The sequence below is a fragment of the Streptopelia decaocto genome (genome assembly GCF_964273445.1).
Source record: "Streptopelia decaocto genome assembly, chromosome: 1".
Taxonomy (NCBI): Eukaryota; Metazoa; Chordata; class Aves; order Columbiformes; family Columbidae; genus Streptopelia; species Streptopelia decaocto.
In genome coordinates, this window is record NC_138663.1 from 38,637,326 (window position 1) to 38,658,793 (window position 21,468).

The 21,468-nt window shown below is 48.3% G+C and overlaps 1 protein-coding gene across 1 annotated transcript in view; it reads right to left on the bottom strand.

Moving 5' to 3' along the window:
- Window positions 1–1,240: 1,240 nt before the first annotated feature.
- CACNG2 (calcium voltage-gated channel auxiliary subunit gamma 2) overlaps window positions 1,241–21,468 on the bottom strand; it is a gene marked incomplete at both ends in the record, with an annotated part of 50,557 nt that continues 30,329 nt past the window's right edge. The window contains 3 exons of the mRNA XM_082066303.1: window positions 1,241–1,776; window positions 2,245–2,385; window positions 6,143–6,226. Of these exons, the coding sequence (XP_081922429.1) occupies window positions 1,241–1,776; window positions 2,245–2,385; window positions 6,143–6,226 (761 nt within the window). The remainder of the gene's footprint in view (window positions 1,777–2,244; window positions 2,386–6,142; window positions 6,227–21,468) is intronic.

A 21,468-nucleotide genomic window follows, 5' to 3' on the forward strand; every position in this document is an offset into this window, starting at 1 on the left:
CCCACCGCAGCAGCAGCATCCCAAAGGGATGGGAGACCAGATTCCCCTCCACCAGCCCCTGTCCTCTGCCTGTGCCTCCCACCCTTCTCCCCGCTGTCTTTTGTCTTTTTTTTTTTTCACAGTTTCAAGCTGGATAAAACAAAAATGAAAAGAAAAAAAAAATACTATCTGTTTTTCTTGCAAGTAAATCCACTTATTGTATTTACATTTATTTATAGCTGTTATTTTATTAAAAAAATTGCCACTTTTTTTTTTTTAAGAAACCTTTTTTTGTCCTTTTTTTTTTTTTTTTGTCTGTGTGTGTGTGTCTTTATTTGTTGTGTCTGTTTGCTTTTTGCACTGTCACTGTTAACCCCAGGGTCCCCAGAATCAGGGATGCAGGGACCCCCTTGGGGACACTGCAGAGGGGTGACTCAGCATCAGCTCCTGTGGTCCGGAGGGACAGGAGCCACTCTTAACCCCTACGGACCTGCGGGGGACAAGCGGATCCCCATGGATCCTGGGGGAATGGAACAGATCTCCATGGATCCCAGGGAACAGGTTGCAGTTGACCCCAGCACCCCAGGATCCTCTGTAACTGGCCCAAGGACACCGAAGTTACTGCCAGCTGAACCCCCATCCCCTGTCCCCCTAAGGAGCCCATGCTGGGTTAAAGGTAAGTGGGGAAAAAAACCCATACAGTTAAAGAACAGCTACCCCCCAAATCCAAAGAGCTGCCTCCTCCTCCCACATGGTTTATTGTCATTTGTTATTTCTTGGTTCCCTTTTATTTTTTAAGTCTGTTTTTATTAAATGTTAAAATAATGGTACATGGGAAATCATGCATTTTCTTTTAAATTTATTTCTATTTTTTAAATCTCTTTCTCTCAGTTTTAAAGTTTTTCTTTTTTTTCCTTTTTTCTTTTTCTTTTTTTTTAAATAATTTTTTTCATTGTCTCTTTCCTCGCGTTTCCTTTTCATTTGTTTGTTTGTTTTTTGTTCGCTCACTTGTTTTTCTGCTTATCTGCTTGTTCGTTGATTTTTTTTGTTGTTTTTTTTTTTGTTTCTTTTTGTCTTTTTTTTTGTGGATTTTTTTTTTTTTTTTTTTTTTTTTTTGCGTTGGGAAGGTCCCCACCCCCCTCAAGGGGTGCTTCCACCTCCTCCTTCCCACCCTGTTGCTGCCCCTTGCCCCCTTCCACCCTCCCCACCCTGCAGCCCACCCCGTCTCCTCCTGCCCCATTTTCAGCTCCTGGTGACGGCTTCATACCGGGGTGGTCCGGCGGTTGGCTGTGTTGGTGTGGATAGAGTCCTTGTTCTCTTTCTGGATACAGTTGTGAACCTGGAGGAAACTGTTATCCCTGTCGGAGTTGTAGGTGGCGGTAGGGGTGGTGGTTGCCTTCAGCGGGTCCCTGGTCAGGGTGTACATCGAGATCTCTGTTGATGGGAGGGTGTTGAACCCTTTGATCCCGACAGGAGAGGCATCCCTGGAGTGTGAAGGCTCGGTGGAGCGGGAGCTGGAGCGGCTGCGTCTCTGATAGCGGTACCGGTAGCTGGGGATGCGGGTGATGGCAGAGGACTGGAGGTAGTCCGTGGCACGAGCGTTGGCACGCAGCTGTTTGTGCCGGTCTATGAACATGTGGACGGCCAGCACTCCCACCATCTCGGCTATAATGAAGGACAGGGCCCCAAAGTAGAAGGACCAGCCGTAGGAGTAGCTGTTCTTCTTGGAGTCACTCTTGGAGGGGTCTCCAGCGTTGGCTGATATGTATACGATGATGCCAATTATATTACTCAGACCTGTCAGCCGACCAGTGGGGGAAGGAGATGGAGATGTCAGAAGGGTGGTGGTGGGGGCTGTGGGGTTGACCCTCTGCCCCTGGGAGATGGGGTCAGGAGGGACCCCAGCCACCCATCCCCTCTCAGAGGACAGCTGTCCTTGGGAAAGCTGGGCAAGACCCTCCTGTGTGCCTGCCGCATCCCTGGACTGCACTCCTGCTGGTCCCCAAGACATGCCAGATGCAGGGAAACCTTCTCCCTCCAGCAGCTCCCAAGCAGTAGGGAAGTCCCCCTGCAGGGTGCTGCTGCCTGCCAGGTGAGCAGGCAGGGTAGAGAGGCATCCTTGGGAGGCTGCTTTCAGCCCAAATAAACCTCATCAGGGCTGGGAAGCACACAAAACCATGCCCTTGAAGGATGCCCCAGTTGGGAAGCCACCCCACCCCCCCTGGAGCCCATCTCCGGGGCATCAGGCCCTGTGCATCGCTTTACCTGCAGACACGAAGAAGATGCCGGCACTAAGGATGATGTTGTGTCGGGTTTTGTAGAACTCGCTGGCTGCAATGCAGAGTCCACCCATGAAAAGCAGAATCACACTCAGGATCGGGAAAATACTAGAGGCTCTAACAGCCCCTGTGGAGGAGAGAGGGAGAGGAGCAGAAAGAACAGTGCAGGTGTGAAAGAGCGGAAAAAGGGGCACGGAAACAGTGGCGGGGCGAGGGGACACGAGCATGTTTTGTGCATGGAGGTGAAGGGGAGAGACAGAGGGCAACGTGCGGGGCGAGGGGTAATTCAAAGAGGGATAAAGGCATTGGGGGATGGAGGAAGGGAGAGAGAAACAAAGTGTGTCAGAAAAAGAGAGCGGTCCAAAGCAGTTGTCCCATTCCCTGGCCACTGCCACAAAACTGGTGGCCCGGTGCAGGGAGGTGGAGAGGGCTGTGGGCCAGTGTTGGAGCTGGGAGCCTGCCCGTGCTGCCTGTTTCCCCTCATGCTGTTTTTTCCTCCGCTTTTAGGGGGACTACAGGCTGGACGGGGAGCCTCTGCACCATCCAGCTTCTCTTCCTGTGGGGTGCCGCCGCTCAAGCCCGCTCTTCAAAGAGCAGCAACCCAAATGCTTCCCGCAGAGCTGCGCAATCTTGAATCCTCCCGAAAGGGCATAAGCGTCTCAAGGAGAATTTTTTTTTTTAAGGTCTGGAAAGGAGTTCCTGGTACCACGCACTGCTCTGCAGCTGCAGTAAGGACTGAGAAGTGAAAGTCCCAGCCCTGTTTGCTGAAACGTGGGGCTTATCCTAGTAATTAAACAACTGGGCTCCTTCCAGAGGGCAGTGATGGGTTTGGATGCATCAGCTTCCACACATGCATGTTCTCCATCGGTCGATATGGGAAGGGCTCAGCCAGCAGAGGGCAATGGCATAGATGCACATATATGCTCATACACACACACAAAACATACCCCAAAGCTTCTGGGGGGACTTTCTTGTATTCACATAGTGAAAGCCCAGGACTGTGTATACACACACCCACACACACATTCACCGATGTACACGCTGTTCATGGGCTGTTCAGTGAGTACCAATGGTCTGCCTGAGTTCACATTGCTGATACTTGTGGTTTTTAATTAGGAAGGCCTTCCCTCATCCCTTCCTGAGAGAAAATAAGCTGTTAAAGTGTGAAATGAAGCCTTGCTCAATGAAGAGAAGTATCAGATGGGCTGATGCAATTCTGCTTGTGGAGCAAAGATCTGGAAGGGAGAATGAAAGATAGTCCCTCCTTGCCTGCAAGAATGAACTCTACTGAAGCAAGTGCAGGACTTTTTCCTAAGTGAGCAGAGACCATGCTTCAAAGAGCCTGTTGGCATCAAGGTCCTACCAAGCACAAGCAATCAGCTCGTTGAGGAGGTCCCTAGCCCACTGCCTGTGCATGGGGAATGCAAAAGGCAGGGAGAAAGCTCTCTTGCTTGCTTTCCAGTTATGCTTGGCTGTGTTTCAGGGAACAGGATAGCAATAATAACCATCTTAATAGCTTCTGGAAAGCAAGGCAGGATTTGACAATGCGAAGCTTAAATGGCCATAAGCAAACATCAAGCAGACATCCGCTGTTCAGTGGGTTTCTAGAGGGATGGCCCGTCAGTCCCGCAGCCTGGCCTTGACCACATCAGTTTTATCTGGGTATTAATTCTGAAATTCACATCTGTTGAGAGAAGACAAAGCTGCCAGCCGACATGGAGAGCTGCAAGCATTATGTGATGAGGTCATCAGCCTCGCTCAGTCTCTGCCTTCTGCCGCTCAGGACGACCATGCCAGCAAGAGAGGGGCAGAGTCTCAACTGGTATTCTTGGGTCAAGAGCCTTTGGTTTAAAGCTTCATGATGGTGTTCAGATGCTCTCTTGTATCATGTCTACTTTTTAATTCAAGCGTCTCCTAGCAAAGAAATGCAGGAATACTTCTGCTTCCTCTCCGACGAGGGGCATTCAATTTCAAGAAGCCCGGCACACTTTATGTGGATGGCTGGCAGAAATAAAGTCTGAGATCTTCCAGCCAGGCCATGGACAGTTCCCTACAATCATCCTGGTCCCCTGAATGAGGCAATCACCTAGTCTGATAGCAATTAATAACTTCCAACTGTTCTTGCCACTACCTCCAGGCATTGCCTGTGTAGAGCACCCAGGGAGTCCAGTTTGGCAGAAGTCCTGGGAAGAAGCTGTTCAGGTCTAAGACAGGTCTAAGACAGCAGAAATCCCACTTCACTCAGGAGTGACCAAAGTAGACCTTTATTGGCTTGCCAAATCCTTCTTTGAATCTGGTTCTTTCTCAAAAAGGGCTCTGCCCTGGGGACACCCATCAGGTCCTGACACTGGGCTGATTTTTATCTTCAGATCTTGTTTCCTCTGAGGGAACAGACCCATCCTTCCTGAGATGTTCACCCCCCTCCCCCAACTCTTTTTTCTGAAGTGCAGCTGATGCTGCAAGCAGCCTCTTCTCTCCCAAACAATTCTGCAAGAGCTGGTTTTTGCCCTCGGAGGCAGCCTGCATGGTTGCTGTGCCAAACCAGATCAAACCCTGGTCTTCAGCTCTGCTAAACCAGATCAAACCCTGGTCTTCAGCTCTGCTGTTCAGGAGCCACGCAGTGATTAAGGGACCGTGCTGCAGAAAGGCATCTGAAGGAAGCAATCTCCCTGGGTTATTTACAATTTACAGTGGATGAAGAACTGTTTGACAAACCAAGAGGAAGCAGCATAAGATCTGCCTCTTTTCACATACAAATGAGCCTCACGGAGCCTAAATTATTTCCTTCATCTCTGCCGCAGGGCTGGGTCTCCACATCTGGCTTGGAGCATGCCCAAATGACAAGGAGCAATTCTGAAAGACTCCCAGCCTCGGGAGACTTCTGATGCTTAACCTTGGGAGGTCAAAAGCTCTTATCTCAGATTTCTGAAGGGAGAAGATCTCTTCTCCTGATGTCAAAAGGCATCGGGCTTCTGGAGGGAGAGCAGGATAGCAAGGTGGAGACCTAAGAAGAGGAGTGATCCCTGTTCAGCTGTGCTACAGGAGGAGCAAGGTCCTGCTTCTGGGGCAGGTGGAAATGCTCCAGAAGTGATCAGGGGGCAACAGGGATCCCTTGTTATCAGGGAGGGCAACACATGATGTGGATCTGCCCTGCTAGCCAGGCTGCCTTCCCTGTCCCCATGCACAAAGCGGTGTCCCCACATGTCCCGGGAGGTACTCAGAGCTCAGGTTAGGTTTCCTTATGGAGATGCCAAGTTTCTGGAGTACAGCACCTCTCCTGGGGGCTCTGGGTGAGCACCAGGTCTTTTCTTCAAAGGGCTCTGACTGTCTTTAATTCTGCTTCCCGTTTCCACCACTAAATCACTAAAACCAGCAAAGATCAGATCTGCAGCCTCTGTAGGCAGGTGATGTTTAGGGAAAGGTGAAGAGAGAAATAGGTGCTCCTTGGACACAATCCAGCTAATTTCTTAAATCTGATGCAACTGGGATATCAGGTAAGGAAATGTAAACTTCCTCTGCTTTAGGAGGACATGGACACACTCACACACGCCCACAGTGCCCCAGCTAGCCCAGTTCTGACCTTATGCCCAGTCAGCAGCTCTCCAATGGATTTAAGACTCTGGATTTATATAATAATTAATTTCCATTAATAAAAAATGCCACTGGTTGTTACTATGAGTTCAAAACTTACACTGTCTCATGGGCAAAGCCACAGGGAGCTGAGAGTGGAGCCAGTTTTGGAGGGTGGCGACGTTCTGAGGTCACCTCCTCTGGCCTGTTGAGCCTCACAGGTCCCAGCATCCACCACCCTGCCCTCAGAAAGCAAAAGGCACCCGATGCTAGCACCTATGAGCCATTGCAAGGAGAAGGGCCTGCAAACTTACGGAGGAAATATTCTGCTGTATCGGCTTCATAATCTGCATCCTCAGGGAAGTGATCGATTTGCTTACACAGACCTTTAAAATTCCCTAGGGAACAAGAGAAAAAAAAAGAACAAATGAGAACACCGAAACCTGTCTGGCAGGAACAGCTGCCCTCTGTGTCACCCTCTGTGCCTGCCCTGCTGTCCCCCCATGCAGCACACCCGCTCTGTTATGGATACCCATTACATGCCCAGGTGCTCTACTCACACACTTGCACCTGTATCTCCCTCTAATTTCCACAGGAACGTGGGGTTCACCATCTGGATCCAATCTGACACCCACCTAGCCCAGCACCCCCTCACCAGCGGCTCTGGGTGGCACGTATGACTCCTGCTGCAGATGGACAGGAGAGCACTGCCTGCTTCTGAGGGAGGTGGCCTGGGAAGATGAGCCAGAGCTTGGGTCACGCTGTGAAGCATGAGGGTCGGGGTGACTTCCCTCAGCATCGACCAGTGTAACTGTAGGCGTTTGCGTTTCATGTGTTGTGGCCTCAGTAGACCCCAGTATACAGTGAGATGATCAGGTTTGGGTGGAAAAACATTTCTTTCTCTCAGCTGTGAATATGCTGCCTATTCATTTCATGGGCAGGATACATTCCATTGTTCTAGTGCAGTAGGAGAAGAACAAAAGCTCTTCAATCTACTTTCTCTGTATGACAGCTTAGTTTTGCATACCTTTGTCAAGTCTCCTCTTGTGTCCTCTCACAGACTGAGGGTACAAGAAGCTTGGTGCGAGTGTGTGTATACAGCTCAGCAGCCAAACACCCTTTGCACTGGGGGACAAAATATCTTCTGCCATAAGTGAGGGAAGATTTATTCCAGATGAATTCCAACGATCTTTCAGGTATTTGGGAATAGCTGGAAGAAGGACTGAGGTCAAAGATTTCTCCCCAAGTTTCTTCTTGAGGCCAAGCCTTTTGGGAGGCAGTCCTGAGCAAATAGCTGTAGAAGGCAGGTAAGTGGGTTCCTCTACGTCAGCCCCCAAGCTCGGCTCCTTCTGCATCCAGCTGGCTTGTGTCTGATACTTCTGAAATGCCTTGATCCTTTAACTACTAGTTCAAAGAACTTCCATGAAGAAGCTAGAGACAGCAGGGAGGAATGTGTGTGTGTGCGTTTAAGAGGTAAGTAATAGGAGAAGAAAGTAGGAGCAAAGCCTCTCCATGTACCTCTGAAGTGTTATTCCTACACTGAAACTGTGGGTTATGAAAGGAGGTTGTTAATCACCCATCCCAAATCCAGTTACCTCATTCAAGAAGTGTCTGCTTCTCAGCCATGCCTCTTCTGGAAGGAAAGCTTCATAGGCAAGAACATTCCCTTGCCACATTCCCACCCTGCTACTTGCCCATTTAAGTACCTCTGAGGAAGACAAATACAGAACGATGGGGGTCCTTTCCCTTGCTTGTCCCTGACTGCCTGGGGCCATCTGCCCCTGACAGACAAGCAGTTCATCACCCTGGTGCTTTGGCTGCAGTCACTGCTGCGTGGTGAATGTGAACACTACCACTCTCCAGGGCACTGGGGACGACTCAAGCCTCAGATTTCAGCTCCTCACCCAGCAGATCCTGGATGCTGACTGCCTCCTGCCTGTACATGCTGGGGGAGTAGGCGAGCCCCCCAGTTGGAACCAGCCAGGGAGGGAAGAGGCTCTGCATCTGGAAACTCCCTCCGTCTGAGCCATCCTTTCCCTGATTCCACTCTTCTCTCTCTCCCTGACTCTATTTCTTGCTGTATTTGAGCTTGATTAATTCCAATGTGAAGAACCAAGCTGCTTGGGAAAGATGCTGAATCTTGTGCGGGATGTCTTTTATATGGACTTGTGTGGGATAGCTTGTTAGAGGTTCAGGTGCTTTGGCAGGGTGAGCGGACATGCAGGCTCTTTGAAGATCTGCTGCTGGTGCTAAATGTCCAAAAGGCATTGCTGATCTGCCTCAGCAGGGTGCACGGCCATTGGGGTGTCCAGCCTTGGCTTGCTTAAAATGCCAAGGCATTGAGGGGCTGCCCTTCACCACAGGCTGATACACTGTGCCAGGTTGTTGATCCCCCTCCCTGGCTCAAGCCTTCCAGGGTTCAGCAGGGCAGGGTGGGCAGCTCTGGCCCCACTTTAACCCCTGCTTTGTCTGTGACCAGCACAGAGAGCTGTGGCTCTGGATGCTGACTATTTGCCTGTGCTGCTGCACCCTCTCCTCCAATGCCTCCTAGCTCCTCTGAGCGATGGATGGGGAAAGGATGCAGAATTTAGGTCATTAATGCGGTAACTGGGAATATGAGAGAACAAGATTCAGTTTGTGCTCTGCCACAGGCATGCTGTTAAAATCACTTCTCTCTGTCTTAGAGTCCCACCCCGTAAAATGGGGGTGACAGCCCTCCTCTGCCTTGTGCCATACGGTGACATGTTAAAGAGGGCATGGTGTGGGTGCGCTGGTGCCAGCGGCTGTGCAAGCACATGGAATAGGTGAGCGACGGATGGTGGCAGTTGAGAAGCCATCCCAGTGCAGGAAAGGCCTCAATGTCACACTTCTTGCTCCAAAGTCACTCGGCAATTCTCTGATGGACATCTGTGACCTGCTGAGATGGTGCAGCAGCCTCTCTGGCACCTGTGCTGGTGGAAGCACTGTGGTCACAGGCTGGGAGGGAGATGGAGCAGCTTAGCAGCGCTGCTGGGGTCTGACACAACAGCCTTTTCCTGTATGGCATGTGTGGTTTTTGCAGAGCCAGGGAGGGAAGAGCCATGTGCCACCCTATAGCTAACACTCCTAAATGCCTGAGCAAGAGCAAATCATCATTTGGGAGAGCGTGTAGGGCTCGGAGAGCCCCTCAAGGGAGTAAGAGTGGTGTCTCCTCTGTACTTGTGTCCCTTTGCCCTTCCTGTTCTTTCTGACTTGAGCTATTAATATTTCATACTATGAACCCTGAAACAGGGAAGTGTTGAGCTCTCTGGGCTTCTCCTGCACGCCTCTCTGAAAAACAGAAGCCGTGTGCTTTCCACCTCCTCCCTGCAGCTCTCCCAGTGCAGTTTGGGCTCTCCCCTCATCCTCTTTCTCATGCTCACCCACGAGATCTTCCTTCTGTTTCTCAGTCTCTTTCATTCATCGCAGCCGCCTCCCTCTCCCTGGCATATTGGTGTGAGTATCCTTCGAGCAACCTGCTTTGGGATGTGCAGGCTGCAAAGGAGGTGGAAGGAGCTCTGATTTGTCCCAGGACAGAAAGGCTGGGCACTCCCAAGTCTGTGGAAAATCACAGAGCAGCCCCCAAATCCCCTGGGTATTACTGGGAGTCTTTAGATGAGATCCCCACCATTTGCTTTGTTGCCTGCCCAAGCTTTGGAAAATGCAGTCTGAAGGAGCTAGGACTGGTGCAACAGGCACCCCTCCAGTGCCTGGACTGGGACAGAAGTTCCTCAGCCAGGGCATTAAGAGCAGAGACAACCTGCCATACTGCCAGAAGGGACTGAATGTCTAAGATGCGTGAAAATCAACATTAACTGCGCATTCAGCCCTCAGAGAGACCTCCTTCGGTGCGGCCAGGTCATCCTTTGGGTACATGCTGTCTATCCAGGACAGCTGGCAGCCAGCTCTGCTGCAGCGAGAGTCAGACCAAGTTACCCCCGATGAGAATCTGGCTCAGTATTGCTGGTGATACAATTTATTTTTGTGCTGCTTTGTGCAGCCCTGTCTCTTTCAGAAGTCCTGCTTGCCTGCGGAGTGCAATCCATAGCAAAATAGTAAGTTCCAAAGAATGAAAAGCTACTCCCTTCCTGCAGGGTAGGAACACTTTTAAATGGTCAGGACTGTTCATATGAAAACTGGGCGCCAGAGGCAGAGGAAAAGACGTCCAAAAGGAGAGAATCAGACAAAGAGGAATGAGAACAGAAAGACCTGTTTTCCCAGAATGATTTGTGATATTTCCATTTATGGAAAAAAGCAATCCACTGAAAGCTTTCCTTCAGTCTCACTCTCTAATTTAGCAGAGGTTTTGGCATGGTGGCTTTTGGAGAAATAAATAAAGGTGGCTGGATATAGTTATTTTCTCTAAAAGCTCAGAAAGATGGCTTGGTGTTGGCCAAGGATTCAGTACCTCTTTCTGCCACACGTTCCCTGTACCATTTTAGGCAAGTCACTTAACCTCTCTCTTCTTTCACTCAAAATGAGAATAACTGTATTTTCCTGCCTCAGGAAAATAGCCTGAGGATATATTTATATTAAAAATATCAAAGTGATCAGACACTGGAGTCATTTGGGCCAGATAATTCTCCCCATCCTCCAGTCCAAATGTAATGTGCTCATCTTTGATGTGACCTTCTCCCTCACAAACACGAAGGCTGTGCACATGTGAAAGACCTCCTAAATTCACACTTGTGATTCCCGTCTTAGAAGTAATCCTCACTGCAGACTAATCATTTGCTGTCTACCCATTGCAATAAATGTAAGAAACCGTGCACAAAGGGCAGGTAGTCAGACACAGACACAAACATTTTTTCTGCTCCAGGACCCTGTTTCTGAGCACAGTCCACTTGGTACTAGCTAGTGAAGTGGGGCTCAGAGCCAGCCTCTGGGCTGGGAAGACAAATTCCACAGCTACATGGCAATCTGTCACCGTCTCTTACTTACATGTATTGTCAAAGGGCTTCCAAACCAGGAGTGCAGGTTTGCTGGCCTTCTCAAAATTGACACTAGTGACACTGAGTCTCTCTGTGTTTTAATGCTCAATATGACATGAGTTCAAGAGGAAGGAGTGAGGTTTCATGAAGTGCAAAGGCAAGCATGGGAAATACCTTTTGACTACTCTCCATCCTTCCAAGAGTCAAGCTCTTGAGAGCACTCATCATTTTGGGAGATTTGGAGCTGGTGAAAACCATGGTGGCAGGGAGCACAGACATCTGCTTTTACCCTCATGTTCCCAAAAGAAGGGGTGGCTTTTCAAAAGTGCTTGTTATCCCTCTTGGGAAATCTCTCCACAGATAGCACCTTACAAAAATTGGGCCATCTTTTCATTTGCCTCAGTACACACTTAAAGACCTTGGTTACAAGGTCTAAGGTTATATCTGCAAATGTAGCCACTGTGCTATGAGGGATAGTAATTTTAGGGCTTGAGCAAATGCTGCTGTGACAGCTCTGACCTTGCATAGAGGCAGCCGCATGCTGTGGTGGCAGCAATACTTTTTGACTCAAGTGGGTAATTTTAAAACCGAAGAGTCCACAGCTCTCCTTAAGGACAGAGTAACTCAGTGGGGCATCAAATAGTGTCTGCGGGAGTGAGCCTGGGACCATACCAGAGATCCCATGGCAACAAAGGACCATCAGAAATCTCACCATCTTCCCATCCAAATACAACGCACTTGCTTTGATATCACCTTCTCCAACATAAACATCCAGCAGTGCATATGTTAAAAAAACCAAACAAAACCCTAGCAACATAACCAGTATGTTGCATACATAATTCTCTCCTTAGGGAGAGGATAAAAGAACAAACCACATGTGACTGCTATCAAGCCCCATCACTTAATGTGCCACTGGAAATCATTCAGATATTGTGGTGAAGAAGCCTGTAAAAGAACTGATGCAAAATAGAAATTGATCTTATAGCTATGAAAGAATATCCCTCCTGCCTTCAAGGTAGAACCATTATACCAGCTCTTCTCACCTTATTATTAATAATAATGTTTATTACAGCTGTTCCCAAGGATCGAAGGATAAAGGGAGTTTACTGCAGTAAAAATGGTACAAACACTGCTGTACAGACCATTGCTGCCTTGATGAGCATGAAGGAAAGGGTATATCACAGTGCATTAGCAATGACCAAAGCTATAGCAGTAAAATGGCCTGATAATACCAATTCTGATGAGATGAGTTTATTCAGGAGATGGTTAATAAATAGAGATTCAGACACAGATGTACAGGGGAGAAAAATGTGGGAGAAGCCAATGTAGGGTAGCACTGAGGAGGAGATGATGAGGTGGAAGGAGAGAGGTAGAGTGAACAACCACCGAGCACTGGCGAGAGAAGTCCCAGCCAAGCCAACATCAGGCTCCGGCTCTGCCTTTTTCAGCTCTTAACTCCTCGCTTGCTCTCCCTCCCCGACAGCCATCCGGTGAAGGAGAGGGAATTAATGACAGAACAAGAAGACCCTACATGTGATATTTGGCTTCCCCCCCCGAGCATCCTGGGCGGTGTGGGAGCGCAGACGTGCCTCCTGAGTCCCGCCCGGTCCCTGCAGCGCTCCCCCCGCTGCCGCTGCGGCTGCGGCGGCCGGACGGACCCTGCGGCTGCTCCAGCCCCGACCCTGCGGCTGCTCCAGCCCCGACCCTGCGGCTCCTCCAGCCCCGACCCTGCGGCTGCTCCAGCCCCGACCCTGCGGCTCCTCCAGCCCCGACCCTGCGGCTCCTCCAGCCCCGACCCTGCGGCTGCTCCAGCCCCGACCCTGCAGCTGCTCCAGCCCCGACCCTGCGGCTGCTCCAGCCCCGACCCTGCGGCTGCTCCAGCCCCGACCCTGCGGCTGCTCCAGCCCCGGCCGCTTCGCGTTTTCCCTCGGAAGCCGCAGCCTCTTCACCTTCCCGCCCCTCTCCCCAACGCTGAGTAGCCCATAGACTCTGCCTCGAAGCTGGCTGTAGCTCTTCCTTGTACGTGGGTGGAGATGCAGCGGTAGCAAAACCTATTATTAAGATCATATGAAGATTTCAATTTATAAACAACCTTCTTTTTTACAGGGTTGTAACTTTCAAAACAATCCTCGCTGTGGCTTGCATTTCCCCACGCTTTGTCACAAGCAGAGTGAGATTCGCTGGGAAAACTGGGCAAAGGCGCCTGCATGCATTTTGGTGCAAACACAAACCCAGCATGTTTGAGCTTTACAAGCTGAAACATTGCAAGTGGCTGGTTTTCAGGGACTGCTAGACATCTGTACAAGTTAGAGATGAAAAACCTCAACACAGCAATAATAAAAATAATTCAAAAAATCCTTTTCGCATACATCCAGTACACACATCTCCCCCAGTAAAAAATTGCCTCTGTTTTCTAGACTTTGCTAGAGTCAAACCTGAGCTGATTTTTTCTTGAAAATACTATTAAACACAAAAAGGTACTAGGCTTATCTAAATAATCAAAAGCTGTGGATAATTTTTCTCCTCCTAATGTTGTATTTCTCACATTTCCTTGTTGTGTTGGCATTCTGGAATTGAAAATAGCTTTATATATGTGTATATAACAAATGCACGTTATGTTTTTGTACACGTGTCAATGAAATAATTTTTTTCTAACTGATGTTTTCCAGTGTGATTCAGTGAATGTGTAAAGCATTGGCAATATCTGATTTCTCAGCAGAGAGGTTAGAAACTATTTCTACAGTTGTTAGAATGGCTAGTGTCACTCTAGGTAGGAAAAACATCTGAACTTTATGGCATATGAGCCCTACTGGATAGTTTTCAAGGTATATCAGATGAGTTGGTAAAAGCTGTTGCCTTTGCCTTGCAAGAAGATGCAGAACTGGTCTTATATGAGTGGGGAATCAGAAAAATAATTGAGAAAAGGGTTTGTAAATAATTGTGCTCAGATATTTTAGCATGATCTTGGGTTTTAAACCCCAGGAGCACAATTTAAGTGTTGGAGCTGCTGGAGTGGAAGGTGGAAAAGTGAAGGCAGAAGCTGATCAGGACATGGAGAGAAGTCCAAGCAAAACAGAACAGGCAAGCGAAATAAATCAAGATATTACAGGGGATTAAAAAAATAAATCTGGCAATTTGTAGGAAGAACATTTGTGTGTGTGTGTAATGAGTCAAATGTGACACTACAACTGTGAGCCAAGTGACAGGAAGGGTGATGCAATTATCTGCAGTGAGAGAGAAATGATGTTCATGAGGTGTGGGAGGAGAAGAGATGCTCCATAGCTACTACAGGCAATTCCAATCCACGGCTGCACATCCAGATGTCAGTGGAAGGGAAATACTAATGGAAACATGGAGGGAATGGGGTGGATGGGATGAAGGGAGTGCATAAGAGCTGTTGCTGCTTCTTTTCTATTTTTTTTTTTTTTTATCACAGCAACAATATTGTAACTAGGACAGGTTTTGCATATAGGGTTACGGCATCAAACTCTCAGAAATCAAAGCATGTAAACATCATCCTAGCTGGATGAAGACATAGGGACTGAACTATTTGGAACTTGAACTCAAAGACCCAGAGCTCAGGTGGGTTAGTCTCTCCCCAGAAGTAAACAGAGGAAATTCACATGCCGGAAGATTTATCATTCAGCTCATCCTCTTGGCCTGCATTTTTCTTCTTAGATATAACTGTATTGCTGTTTTGTGAGCTTGCATCAGAAGACGGAGCCCAGCTCATCTTGTACAGTAAGTCATGTTTTGGGTCAGTAGTGAAGTTACCATGCCCAGGCATGGATTTACCAGGCAAGAGAAGAGGGAAAACCAGCCCTCCTTATGCTGTGAAAACTGGTCTATGCAGCCTGGGACACAGCCACCGGCTGTACAGTGCCTTGGTTCAGAAGTACCCTTACCCCAGTGGGAATTTGGGCTTGGCTATTCCCAAACTCCAAATCTGGAATCTTGCAGTTGTAATGCTGTGTTCACAAGGGTTTTTTTTAAATGCAATTTCCTTAGTCATTTTTAAATTACGAAGATGGAGAAAAGACAATTCAAATCTTTCATCTCCAGCTCCGCACTGCATTTGTCTTTGACATATCCAGTTGGGTCTATAGGGAGACGCTGTCCTCAGTTAAACTGGTGTAAATCTAGTGTGACTCTGAGCTGCTCCTTCAGCAGATGTGGTCACAACCAAGAAAGGAATTAGGCTCGCAGCTGTTAATTAGCTTATGAAGTATGTGGTGTGCTTTAGGGTCCTTCAGGATGCAAAGTGCTCTATGAAAATTATTATTAGTTATTAATAATAAAAATACCCGAGAACCCCAGGGAAATAATCCAAAGAATGGAGCAAGTCAATGACAGAGGCAGATTTCAATCCATCCTCCCTCTTCTGTGCCACTTTAGCTCTCCTCTCCCTTCTCCTCCAAGGCTCAGACACACTGAGGGAGAGACCCCCATCATATGTGTTTAGCAACCTGGCAGTCTTGGCAAGTTTCCAGTGTTCTCCCACACAACATAATCAGCCTGCAGTAGGAACTGTCAAATCTGTACCTAACTGACAGCCAGCAGTAGAAATTTTGGGGAACAGCAGGGTGTGGGAATTCCTCAGCTTGCTTCCCATAGGAAAACTGCAACCCTGTCTCGTGGTCCTCAGGGTCTTTTATATCATTGCCCTCACTGGCTCTGGGAAAAGGATAAGGTAGGTAGGCACCACTTGCTTTCTGTAACAATCTCTGGGTGAAAATTGGGTGTCCGGCTATGGTTGCCTGAGTTGGGGTGAGCAGGTCCATTGGGGATGCACAACCTGCTTTGGCTATTCCAGCCCAGCAGATGAGTACAAAGTTTATTTTAGGCAAGGAAATAGAACAAGGGAAAGGCTGGGTTTTCTCTAGCACTTTTTATACCCCAGGGAACCCAAAGCCCTTCATGCAACACTGAGAAAGATCCCCCAGCGTGGTGGCTCCGCAGACGAGCATGGCAGCCATTACGTGCTCACTGAGTTTGCACAGGCTTTGCCCTCGGAGAGTGGAGGCGGCTTTACCCTGGCAGGGAATATTGGTTATCCCTCACTCTGTTCAGAAAGCATGCTGGGATTTTTGCTGTCCCTTCAGGCAGCCCACCAGAGATGTCCAGGAGGGAACTGGGCATAGGATTTCCTTGGCAGAAAGCCCTGCTGACTGCAGTGCTTCAGGATGAGCTGAAACGTGCAGGGCCATGTTCTCATGGAGCTTTTCTTCCTTGTGCCCTTTATGCCCTGAAATGCACCACCTACAACCAGAAAATGAAACCTCTGAGGAACAGGTCAGGACTTTTCTAATTCTGCAATTTCCTCTGGCAGTCTCTGTGTCTTGCCTTGCAGCACCGATGTTTTGGGAGAAGCCCGGCTCAAAGCAGCTGCCAAGCTGAACCAGGGCTACCCGGTGCTGTGCTCTGGGGAGCACCGTGGGATGAAGTGAACATGAATATGGCAAACCCCTTTAGGATGCTCACCCCCAGTAAAACCACCCCTGAGCTGGTCCTCACTTGCAAAATGATCTAAAGCCTCCCAAATGCTTCTTAAACAATAAAGAATAAGATACTGGAGGGAAGACAGGGCAGGAAGAGTGGAGGGCTGACCTGATGTAGAGCAAGCCCCTTCTTACCAGCAGCTGGGGAGGGAACCACTGGTGTCCCAGAAAGGGGAGGTCTCTGCCTTGGCAAGTCCCTGGGGTGAGGACACCCCCCATTGCAACCCCTTCCCAGTCAGCCTGAACACTGAATCTAAACATGGCTTAATGCTTTTTCTTGTATTTTCCAGCTATGCTGGGATTTGGGATTTGGGATTTGAAGAGTTGTGTGGGTTGCATGTGTAGGACCTGAATACTTCCAGGCTTCTGCTTCCATGGGATTATTTTGATGTGATCGCTGGCAGGGCAAATATCTGGAGTAACAACTGGACTGATCTGTGAAAGCTATAGGAAAGCAGTGCCCGCTGTGCTAAAAGAGCTGGGACACAGAATTTGCTTTGTTACACACACAAAAAAGCCATCGTGCTTATTTGTGACGTGGGTCGCTGGAGTGCAGAAAGTGTTGGTAAACACAGCCTATATCCCACAGGGCTGAGCAGGGTAGCTGGCCCGTGTGAGTCTGATCAAATTGCGCTAGCACAGCTATGCTGCGGCAGCTCTCAGTGTCTCCAGACGAGCTGCTGCTGTTCCAACTTGCTGCTTTACTCATAATCCACATCAAACATTAGGTGTTAAAGCAGATATTGCAGAGATTTGATTTTAGGTCCCTTTTTATACAGCTGAGCAGAAAACAAATGCTGAGCCTTGAGAGTGCTGTTTGCTTTTAGAGGCTGCTATTAGAACATTAATAATTTTATTATTGCTGTTTCCACTGGGTTGCAGGTACCACAGTGGTTTACAAGAAAACAAAGTGACTCGGCTTTCTCCTGAAGTGCTTACAACAAAAGTTAGACTTCAGCACAGCACTGGGCTTGTTTAGCAAGCAAACAGTGCCAGCAGGGTGTTTGGAATAGGGAGGTTTATAGCAGCACAGTATCATGAGACATTTATGGTTGTGTGTGCGTGTGTGTGCCATTAATTTATGCTGGCTTTTAAAAAGAAAACCATGGAGGGGACCAGTGTGCTAAATTTAAGGATGATGCCCCCAAGAAAGGTGAGCAGGGGTCAGCAAGGGAAGGATGATTTGGAAAGGAAGAGCATGAGACTACCGTGGCACAGCCAGAGAAGGCATATGGGGGAGCAGGTACTGCTGCTCAGTCATAATAACCCCTTTGAAGCTTGACTGCAAGCCGTGCTGCTGCACCAATATTTTTTCATCCATTGAGCACGTTAATTTATTACAGAAGAATCTGTAGGTGTGAGCTGTGTGCTAGGGCTAATCTCTGAAGCGTTTTCAGCTCCTTTACACATAACATTACTCTTGCGTCCTGGGGAGGAGGCTATTCATAATGGAATAAAATTTACTCGCAATACTAGACTAGGAAATATTATTTCTAATGTGATCTGGTCCAGTTACACTCAGTTAGAAACCTGAAAGGCTGTTTCAGGGTTTTGAATCATGTCCAAGCCAGGTACCAAGCCACCTTCTGTGGCCAGGATTATGTTACTTGGAGACATGCCCACCAGAGCTTCTCACACCAAATCGTACCTCCCCACCTACCCCACATGGTGGGTAATGTATGTCTCAGGACTGAAACTTCCCTGCTTTAATGTCTGTAAAACAAGAGCTTGCCTCCTAAAGACTGCCAAAACCAAACTCCTTTCAGATTGCCTCACTTTTCCTTGGAAAGGTTACCAGTTCTCCACTGGAATCACTGGCCTGACATTCCAGCCCCTTCCTCAGTTTCTAATTTAGTGCTACAGCTACAGCTACAGCACCCTGTGAAGCAACAACAAATCTTGTCCTGCACCTTAGATCTTAACCTCATTATCTCACCTTCAAACTAGAGTTGCCAGTCAGGAAATGTACCCAGATCAAAGAATGTCAAGCGTTTTAGTCTCAACTTTGTGTTTGTCTCCCCATGAGTAAACCCCACTTTTTATCCATGCTACAGCCACTGCTGAAAGTCTTTCTGTCTTGAAGATAGTCGGAGTTTTTCAATGTAAATTTCTTACAGGGATACAGAGACTTTGACCTGATCACCTGAATCACATATGAATAAGGTGAATACCTGAACTATTGGCATACTGACAATTTCAGTGCATCTAAATAATGGTTTGGGTCTAAAAAAAAAGCCTTTTAAAAGTCTTTGTCCCACCCCAGTGTAGGGCAGGAAACTTTATCATTTCAGAGTTTTGTGGGACAGGAAAATAATTCTCCATGTTTTTCCAGCCTGGTCTCTGCATCTACCTGTCTTCATGTCAGCTACCAGGCACCTTACTTGACGTATGTTTCCAGCTTCTCTTTGGGTCCTGATGGCACAGCTGTGGCTGCTGAAGGCACAGCTGGCCAGCTATTCTTGGGGCACTGCTTGTCCACTTAACTCTACCCACAGTTTCCACATCTCAGTCTGTCAGTCTGTTTCTTCAAAACCAACCTCTGAGATACATTGTGCACCATCAACTTGTCCTCTTGGACCTCTTGATCAGGACAACCTTGAAAGGCTGTGGTCTTGGTTTTGCCAAGCCAATATTAAAGTCATTTCAAACCCAAACATGAAATTCAGCCTGTGCATTAATCTCTGGTCCAAACTATCTCTCTTGGAGCCACTTGTAGTGAACACCAAAATTAGTTTTGGTCAAGCTAGGACCAAAACCATATGGATTTTCCTCTCACTTCCTCTGTGACATGACATAATAAACTCACTGCGTAAATGCCTCTTCAGGGCTGCCCTCCATCTCTACTGAAGGGCTTCTCTTTTCATGCAGTGCATTTCATGGTGTGCCGCGGAACAGAATCAGTTAATACATCAGAGCAAGAATGAATGACTTTGCCTAACCACCGGCATCCTGTAACAAGCCCGTCACTCGGAGATTCCCCTGCGGGGGGGAGCAGAGAGAGCATTTCTTGACTAGCTGGAAGCCCTGTGTACAGAATACCTGTGGAGGCTGGCAGGCAAAGTGAGTGAGCTGGGACTGGATGCCTTCCAAGCATCAGAGCAAAACTGAGGCTTTCGGTGGAGGATGCTAAATTTTGACAACGGGAAAGAAACAGATAGACAAAGGGTGAGTGGGAGGGGAAAGCCTTTCCCTGCTAATGCTGTCTGCTTGTAGCATTATGCATTATTATGTATTTCCATATGCCATCATGTGTACACAGTGTTTTGCTGGCAGCTAAAAAGGCAGAATCTTGCCCCCAGGATTTCACGGTACAAAGACCCCAGCCTTTGGGGTACTAGCAAGCGAGGATGCTCAGCTCCTCAGAAGAGGCTCTGGGCAGCTGTTAGGCAGCAACTACAAAGCCTGGATCCTGCTTCTGGTGAGGTCAGCGGGAAAACTGTGGGGACAAGATTAGGTCTGAGACGTGCCGGCTGGAATGAGGGACAGAAGTGCCTGAGAAAGGTCACAAGCTGAGCTATGGCATGTTCATGTCTTCTTTGCTCCTGGCTTTGGCCGGATATCTCTGAATCATTCCTCATTCTAAAGATGTAACATAGTAAACAAAGTTAATAGTCAGAAGGGGCAAAGCTTGCCAAGGGCATAGGAGAAGTGGAAGGCATTAAGGCAGGGAGACTAGCTGCAGTAAATGAGTCCTGCAGGCAGGCAGGAGGGAGGGGGATAAGGTTGTGCGGTGAAAGGAGGTGAGATGGCAGCAGGGGAGAAGGAGCAGAGTCATGGTTGTGGGTGAGATGGAGGGAGGCTGGGAAGGGGGAGATGTGCTGAATGAGCACCAGGTCGGGTGGGAGAGGAAGGAGAGATCCAGCTCCGACAGAGCCATGTGAGGCCTGGAAGATGAAATGAGGAGCTGAACTTTGATGTAGAAGGAGACTGGAAGTCAGCATGGGGATTCGAGAAGAGAGAGTGACACAAGTGGAACAGCAGGTAAGGAAAAGATAATGTAGCTGCTGCACGCTGGGTGTTTTAGTGTGAGTATTAAGCCTCCCCTATAGTCCTGCTGGGCCTCTCCGGCTCTGAGAATTGAGTGGGTTTATGCTTCCTGATCTGGTCTAAACAGCTTGGTAAAGCATTGCCTCTATATTGGTTTTACCTAATCAATCAGCCACACGTCAGGAACGTTACTTTTTGAGGGGAATGGGTTGAAGGGAAAGGGCTGCCCTTGAGGGGTGGGATGGGGTCCCTTACAGCAGAAGAACAGCATGGCACTGAGGGGATGGGGATCTCCCATCCTGGCCCACTGAGCATTACTATGGAGAGGAAAGCAGTGGGATGTCCTCCAACATCAAGACCTGGCCAAAAGGTGACCAAGGGGATAATCCCAGCAGTAGAGCATTTCCCACACTCTGCAGGTTCCGAAGAGATCAATACCGCTGACTCTTTTGTTTCTTGCAGCTCCCCTGGATCGTGTCCTACCAAGGGTAGTTCCTGCAGGACAGAACTGCCAGCGTGAGCAAGAAACATTCCTGTTCCTGTGGCTCCCTCCTGGGAGAAGCTGCATCTCCCATCTCTGATGCTCTGAGTAGACCTTATGTCTTCTTTTTTTTTTTAACAGCTTATCTCTCCTTTTACTCCTGAAGCAATTTTCTGCATGTGACTTTCTTCTAATTTTTTACCTCCTGTGATCTTTCAGACTTCTTACAGTCTTTGCTATATTAGGCCAGTTGTGGTGACTCCTCATGCTGCCCCTTCCCTTTTCTTCTCCTTCCTTACCAGCTATTGGCATGCAGTTTCTCACCTTCAGCTTCCTCATTTCTCAGACTCTGTCTTAACAAGCCAAACTTTTCCATTCCTACCCACTGCTGCCTTGCTTGATTTGCACCAATTCCTGTTCTCTCTGCATCTCAGAACTACACTAAACCTTTGATTCCCTTCAAGCATTCTTCCCACATGCTTTTCAGTGCTCATCTGCAGTTTGACTGGCTCCCTCCTTTCCTCTTTCAGTCCATTATGGCAATACCTGCAGTGCTGAGTTAGTCTCCATTTCTGTCCAACACAGTCTACATTAAAATCCAAAACCAAACCAAACCAGAATCCATGCGAGATCTTCTTCATGATACTTTTTCCAGTCTCTGGTTTTCAAACACTTGGGAAATACCTTCATAAACAACAATACGAATACCTCATCCATGTCCAGCA